Source organism: Eptatretus burgeri, chromosome 2 (assembly GCF_056783735.1).
Source record: "Eptatretus burgeri isolate ZD-2024b chromosome 2, Ebu_testis_v1, whole genome shotgun sequence".
Classification (NCBI taxonomy): domain Eukaryota; kingdom Metazoa; phylum Chordata; class Myxini; order Myxiniformes; family Myxinidae; genus Eptatretus; species Eptatretus burgeri.
The window spans coordinates 76,349,025-76,356,524 of NC_140962.1; the positions used below are offsets into that span (position 1 = coordinate 76,349,025).

Consider the following 7,500-nt stretch of genomic DNA (forward strand, 5'->3'; position numbering starts at 1 on the left):
TTCCCCTTAGGGATTGTTGTCTTTATTAACCCTAAGGTGAGATTTCTTTCTTTCTCCTTCTTTCTTCCCCTTCCATCCCTTGTCTTCTTCCCACACATCCCGCACGTCCAGCCGACCCTTCAGCGAACTGGCTCCACGCACGGGCCGGACGCAAGAAGCGCTGCCCATATACCAAGCAGCAGACACTGGAGCTGGAGAAAGAGTTTCTGTTCAACATGTACCTGACGCGGGATCGACGCTATGAGGTGGCTCGGGTACTGAACCTGACTGAGAGGCAAGTGAAGATCTGGTTCCAGAACCGGCGGATGAAGCTGAAGAAGATGAAACGAGAGAAGAGTGAAGACCATTGACTCCTTTGACTACAAATGGCCCGTTTTATGATGTCGCGCTTATATGATCTGCCAATGGGTTTTGTAACAGGCCCGTGACAAAGGGAGATAAATAAGAAGGGATTGTGTAATCTCGGGTTTTGTGGGAAACACACACACACACACACACACACACACACACGTATATATGTATATATATATATATATATATATATATATATATATATATATATATATATATATATGCATTGTGTACGTGTTCAGGTGGAAGGGATATTGGAAAGGTATACCCAGCACAAGACAGAAACTACCTTTTTAGATTGATTTCAAATGTACACTGCTGTATACTTCTCTACAATTTGTATACCAGTATTCGGGGTGGTATAACCTTCCTGGAATTTGCAGTGTGGTCAAGGGTCCTGGTGATCCTGACATCACGTCGAGCTTGAGATCTACTATTTACATTAAGGCGTCTCAATGTTATAAGTGCTCATCACATTGTAGTGGGAAAAGGGGAACACTTTTAATTCTCAGAGAATCATTTGTTGTCATAAAGCATTTTCTCCATTTGTATATATATTTTGCATAAGTGGTAAATATATACAATGGTACATTCGGTATATAGTCACGTAAAACGTGCGCAAAACATATACGGTACCATGGTTCCATTGTGTACCACACCAGAGTGCTGTTTTACCATACCGTGCATGATTCTCAATGCGTGCTCATGCTTTGTATGGTTGTTTACTGCAGTTATTATTGTTTGTCCCCTCCCCCCAGTCCCTCATACCCCAGTCCCTCATACTGAGGAAACCCTTCTTTTGTGGATTTATTGTTATTTTTTATTGTTTTTTTTTTCATAATAATAATAATAATATTAATGGTGCGTCTTTGGCGGTCACGTCTCCGCATGGCGGCCATGGTGCAGTGTAGAAGATGAACCAGGGACCAAAACAAAGACCTGCATCATCATGTATGGAACACCCCCATCAAAGAAACAAGGGACAAGATGACAGTGTGGTGTTGAGAATATTAATCATTTTAATTCCAGATAAGTGTGATATTTTAAGGGCATTCATTCTTTGGGACGAACCACTATAATGGAAAAGAAATGGTGTTTTCTCGTTTCTTTCTATTTTTTTTGAGCACAATGTCTATCGAATGACATGAGGATTTTTATGATGATGATGATTATTATTATTTATCCCTTTTAATCTTGTTCAATCACACCTGCAAAACTGTGTGTCGGGTACAATTCCTTTGTATTTTCTATTTTTCTTCTCGCCATATCTAGATGTGCAAACGAACTAACTCACTAATGAATGACTAATTTATAACCTTTAACTATTTGATTGTGATGCTATTTATTTTGTAAACGTAGATTTTTGTATTAACGTGAGAATATATCTGTAAAGTTGGTGTCTTGTGGAGAACCATCTTTCGGCTTTTTATACTTGAACGAGAAAGTACGCGTTGCTTTGTTCCGTGGTACGCACGCCGAACATTTGCACAAGTAGGAAGCGAACCAAACTCAGGTTGCATTACATAGGCGTTCAACGTTGCATATTATATTGCTTACGTATAGGTAGAATTAACCCTCAGCATTTGAGATGGATAAAATATTTAAAATCTTTGTGTACACAACAAACCCTCTGTGTAATATTTTAAATCGTAAGGAAATCAAGTGAATTGTAAAGTGGATTGATAGTCCTTTGTAATGTTTTATAAGTATGCCTTTCCCGTCTGGTGATTATAATAAATATTAGTACAACAAGCTGATTTTCGTTTCTTCATTTCGATCCTGCTTGCTTGATTGGTGCTGGGGGTGTTGGGTGGATGGAGGGCATGAACTCATGAACATGTGCAGAGTTTGTCACAAAATAATTCAACTTCGCTTCAGGATGCTTATGCTCCGATAGTTTGTTTGTGCGGATGACGACTGAACCATAGAGCGCATTCCGTGGCAAACTCTTCCCCACAAAGTTACCTTACCTGGTCAGGTTTGTGAACTTACTCTGAACTATTGGCAAGATTTTGTATGGCCCAAAAATATGTCAAATGTTTGCACAAGCAAATAGTAATTAAAATTATTATATTAATAGTAGTATTCATAGGTAGCAGTACAAACTCATTCAATTATCAGGCATCCATCTAAGTTCATTTCTGTGCATTAATATGACCTCTCCGACAGGAAATCTAATTCCCTTGAACTATAAATCTCATGAGATATTCGTTAAAGGTCTATAATGGAATGGTGCAAAGGAGTTGGTGGATAGAAATCACAGAAAAAGCGCCTTGGAAGCGAGCATCACAGGGACAGATGGTCTGGGCCTCAAGGAGAAGATCCTTTGATGTGGAGGATTCCCCTTTTGCATCTCTCACAATTAGATGAGCATAGAAGGGCTGCGAGGCTGCAGCGATCACCGAGGTGGTAAAGAGGAGGGTTTCCTGTGAGCTCAGGGAAATTTCAGATGCCAACTGAGTGCTTTGATAATGGCTTTTAGGGCACGTCGATTGGAGGATGCAGCGGCTAACGGGACAAAAGCGACTCGACAACAGGGTGAACGGCCGGCCATGAGGCCGGAAAGACCGTTTTATGGTGGCAATAGATGCTATTGTGATGGTTCTTTTGTGAGGGGCTCACGTTTTTCTACAACAGCCCGCGGCGAATAGAAAAGGCTCGTTTCAAGCTGCGCCAAGCGATCATGCAATCGACTGCTGCACCACCATACGACCGTCTCCCTATGCCTCCAGCAGGTGGCAGTCATACTCCACGCTATGAGCAGATCATCAGGCTCGCACCGAACCCTAATCAGTCCCAGTCTGCTCCGAGATTGCCCAGTGTCCGGCCACGGCCGGCAATACAGAGATAAGGCTAGTCGATTGTCCAATGTATAACCATGGTACCGAGCTATATAACAATATGGTGCCATTCTTCATATCCTCTCCCTGCCATTTTTTTCGATGGATATATGATACAATCTCCCGCGTGGATTCATTTTGATTTGTGCAGATGCTTTCGGTACTATATATCAGAACCCGTTGCATAAATATTTATTTTTAAAAAATAGCCATGGTTTTCCTTAATTTTTGTTTTTTTTGGGCACAAACGTGTTTTGCTTTGCACTCAATGTTGTGGCACTTGAGTGACAGGCACGTGTCGCACAGGTGTTACGGTTCGTTGATAAATGACCGTAAAGGGTGATTCGGATGGTTTTGAGCATCATAACGAGAGATAATTCCTCGAATAAAATTATGAATTGCAAACATTTACGAGTATTTTGCAATTTGCGACGTTAACGATCGTAATCGCACATCTTAATCATTGTAAAATTGCGATATTAATAGTGAAAAGGTTTTTCAGTGAAAGTAAAATTATAGCTGTTATTTTAGAGAATAATGTATTTTTAGATGTATTTTATGCTAAAAATTTTTTTGTCATCATAGAATTGTTCCTGTAGATGGATCTTTCTTGAGTTGGTCCTCAAGACAATTTACGTTATTGTTTTTTATTAATATAATTATTATCATTATTATTATTATTATATGCAGAAGTCAATTTAAATTTCCAAAGCTTGTCCCTTCCTTTCAAAATACCTTCCATCGAGCTATCATCTTTGAAGCTGCCGCAGGAATGCACCGAATAACTCATGAGGGATAATCCGTAAATTTGTCCTCCTCACCTCCCATTTTAATATATAATTAAAAATAAGGGGACACACTTCTTTTGAAAGTTTAAATGATAAAACATGCATTCAGAGGAAATATAACTTAAAAGTTGTTGCTAAATGAGTTTGTGTTAAGTACTGACTTATTATAGATGTACAAATTGTACATTATACATATATTTTTCATATATGTAGATATATGTTTTCATATATATATATATATATATATATATATATATATATATATATATATATATATATATATATATATATATATATATATATATATATATATATATGTATACACACACAAACACTGAATGGTCAATCATAACATCTTGGTGGGGCAAAGCAGCAACAATGAAACGAAACAATCACACAATGTAAGTAATGTATAGTCAGTTATTAATTGAGCATTTCCTCAATGTGTAATCTTGTAATTATTGCGTCATTTAACGAATTATAAGTCCTGGTATTATGTTATATTCTTGGTTAAATAACTGTCATTGGTTATTTCAAATCAGTACATTCTGTCTGTTCTTAATCCATTTTTTATGGAAGCACCATGGCTTCTTAAGACATTTTATTTCTCACCAAAATGTCAACTTTACTGTGGTTCTTTTAACAGCATCATGATTTTGGTCTTTTAATTCCCTTTTTTTTTTCAAAAAAAGAATTAAAACTTTCCATCGTTTAAACTCATGAACAACAAATCCATCGACTTTTCTAAACCATTAAAAGAAGAGCAGAAAGCATTTCAAAATTCACATTATGTACAAGGTAATTGTTTACATCATGCATGCACGGCAACGAAATGCACCTTCAAAATCACGGCAACGACGGTGTGCGGCATGCAACTGCATGGCTGATTATGAGTGGTATCAATGAGAATTGTTATCACTATTATCATGCGGTATAATATATGTATATTTATAATTGTGTGGAATCTTTACACAACGAATATCTCTAATAACTCACACATATTAATCAAGGAGTGATGACATCGGTCATGAGAAAGGCCATTGTCGAATGCTGCGTATTGTGATAAAAAGCGAGGGAAGCATTTCCTAAAAAGCCATGATGGGGTATTAAAGCCATATTTTAATATACCCCTCGCATGTACACACGCTCTCCGCGCCACATCGTCGCTGCAGTGATGCGGTCCCGTGTCGGCTTCAGTCGTGTTGTATCCGTCCGCGGTTCCCCTTATCCAAAGTCTCTGTGCCTTGTGGTTGCATCCTAGGAGGGACGGATAGAAGGAGAAGGAAGAGAGAGGGGGGAAAAGAAAGGGCTCTTTGGCCCGTTGGTGGCTGTGAGGCGTGAGTTGGACACTCGCTGGGAGGCGGGAGCGAAGTAGTTCAGGAAAAGAGATTCTGCGATGGAAACGCGTGGCCCGTTGCAGGGCGTCGTAGAACCCACTCAGCCCTCATTGCTGCCGCCCGGGCACCACGGTGCCATATAGCAGTGCAAACGCAAACCTTATCTCTATCAACCCTGATTATAGAGTCCTCTCCTCCTCCTGATCCCCTCCTCTATCTACATCTTCTCGGCTTTCCTCAATGCTGCCATGAGTTCGTACTTTGTCAATTCGCTATTCACCAAGTACAAACCTGGAGACTCGCTCCGCTCCACCTACTATGACTGTCGCTTCGCTCAGGACGTCCAGGCAGCTGCGGCAGGAAGAGGCGCAGCAGCTGCAGCAGCAGCGGCCGTGGTCTATGGCACAAGCACTGGCTCTGGGCTACAACAGCTCGGCGGGGTTCAGGATTTCTACCACTCGGTAGCAGGTCCGGGGGGTCCCCAGTGTCCATCGGCCACCAGTGGGACAGCCGCCTTCGTGCCGGGATCTGGGTACCACCCTGGGAATGGCTGCAGCGCGGGGCCGTGTCACAGCGAAGCGCCAAAGTTTTATGGATACGACGCGCTGCCACGGCCTCCCATTTTTACAAGCCCACAAGACGGCGGCATGTTACAATTTCCTGACTATAAATCCTCTGTGGGTGCCTTGAGTGAAGAGCTCGATGCACCGCACTTCACATACGCGGCACAGGTCTTCCCTTGGATGAGACCACAAGGTCAGCATGTACATGCTTGCTGCATCACCCTTCTCTGAGGCAGACAATTCGACCTGTACTTATTCACATAACATCATGGGTGTGATTTTATATATGTATATATATATATATATATATATGTATGTATATATATATATGTATGTATATATATGTATATGTATATATATATGTATATATATACATATACATATATATACATACATATATATATATACATATATATATATATATGTATGTATATATATATATATACATATATATATACATATATATATACATATATATATATATATATATATATATATATATGTCACATTCTAATATGCAATAATACGAGAACAAAAGGCTGTATTTTGTGTTTTTATTATCTGAGATGCATATCTCACATATTTTAAAGTCGTTGTAACAACCTTCCCATGGACCTAAAAGCATTTGCATTCAAATTTGAAGGGAAGACTAATCCCGTTGTGTACGTTTACACAGTGTACCTTTCCCTCCTTTATTATATGTTTTTTTTTTCAGGGCCGGGAAGACGTCGGGGTCGACAGACGTACTCACGCTTCCAGACCCTGGAGCTTGAGAAGGAGTTCCTCTTCAACCCGTACTTGACTCGAAAACGCCGCATGGAGGTATCACACGCCCTGGGCTTGAGCGAGCGGCAGGTGAAAATCTGGTTTCAGAACCGGCGCATGAAATGGAAAAAAGAAAACAACAAGGATGCTTTTCCTTCCGGAAAACTACCACTCGAGACGGCTCCAGTGGAGCTTGACGGTGGAGCTTCAACACAATTACAACAACAACAGCAAGGACAAGAAGAAGAACAACAGCAACAACAACGGCAGCAGCAGCAACAACACGAGCAGCAAGTCGCAACCCCAACGAGCGAGCTGAATGGCGGCTCGAACATTCGGCCCTTACACTAGCCCTCCTGTAACACCACAAGTAAAGGAAGAGGAAGAAGAAGAAAAACTGCTAACGGGAGCCGTTAAATATGTTATAAAGGCTCTGGTCGGCCGTGTGGTGTTTGGATGGATAGGTGGGGGGTAGGCTTGGCTAGGCTGGTTGGGGTGAGGTGGTGGGGCAGGATAATTTTGAGCACCTGGATATTTGGGCATCGCTATTGGCCGACAACTATATTCCGAACTTCCACAAATTGATGTGCGTGCAAAAGATGTTGGCTCAAAGCATTGCTCATATCTTTCAACCCTTTAACAGTTACATTTCATTGTGGAGTATGCTACAAACATGATTGCAGTGTCCATTCCAAAGGACTGAACTCTGACGCACCAACTTACATCGATCTGTTCAATGTTACCTGTATATAACATGTCATTATATGCACAAACGCAGAAGTGTTACACAACAATAGCGTAAATTGCTCTTATCTTTATGCTCAAAAGAACACCATTTACGTCTGTGATGATCTCA

The 7,500-nt window shown here is 40.6% G+C and overlaps 3 protein-coding genes across 6 annotated transcripts in view; 2 read left to right on the forward strand and 1 right to left on the reverse strand.

The window, feature by feature from the left end:
• LOC147032368 (homeobox protein Hox-A9-like) overlaps positions 1 to 2,100 on the forward strand; it is a 14,989-nt gene extending 12,889 nt beyond the window's left edge. Inside the window, exon 3 of the mRNA XM_085869953.1 lies at positions 112 to 2,100. Within this exon, the coding sequence (XP_085726079.1) occupies positions 112 to 350 (239 nt within the window). The 3' untranslated portion in view covers positions 351 to 2,100. The remainder of the gene's footprint in view (positions 1 to 111) is intronic.
• LOC147032367 (uncharacterized) overlaps positions 1 to 7,500 on the reverse strand; it is a 284,195-nt gene that overhangs the window by 116,853 nt on the left and 159,842 nt on the right. Inside the window, exon 3 of one of the 4 annotated variants that reach the window (XR_015055134.1) lies at positions 6,618 to 6,742. The exons of the other annotated variants lie outside the window; for them this stretch is intronic. The gene's annotated coding sequence lies outside the window, so the exon portion shown is untranslated. Of the gene's footprint in view, positions 1 to 6,617; positions 6,743 to 7,500 lie in introns of those variants that run through there. 4 annotated transcript variants of the gene reach the window in all.
• The window catches only part of LOC147032369 (homeobox protein Hox-D8-like), a 2,768-nt gene continuing 430 nt past the window's right edge, over positions 5,163 to 7,500 (forward strand). Inside the window, exons 1-2 of the mRNA XM_085869951.1 lie at positions 5,163 to 6,072; positions 6,595 to 7,500. The exon at positions 6,595 to 7,500 is cut by the window's right edge and continues 430 nt beyond it. Of these exons, the coding sequence (XP_085726077.1) occupies positions 5,565 to 6,072; positions 6,595 to 6,995 (909 nt within the window). The 5' untranslated portion in view covers positions 5,163 to 5,564 and the 3' untranslated portion in view covers positions 6,996 to 7,500. The remainder of the gene's footprint in view (positions 6,073 to 6,594) is intronic.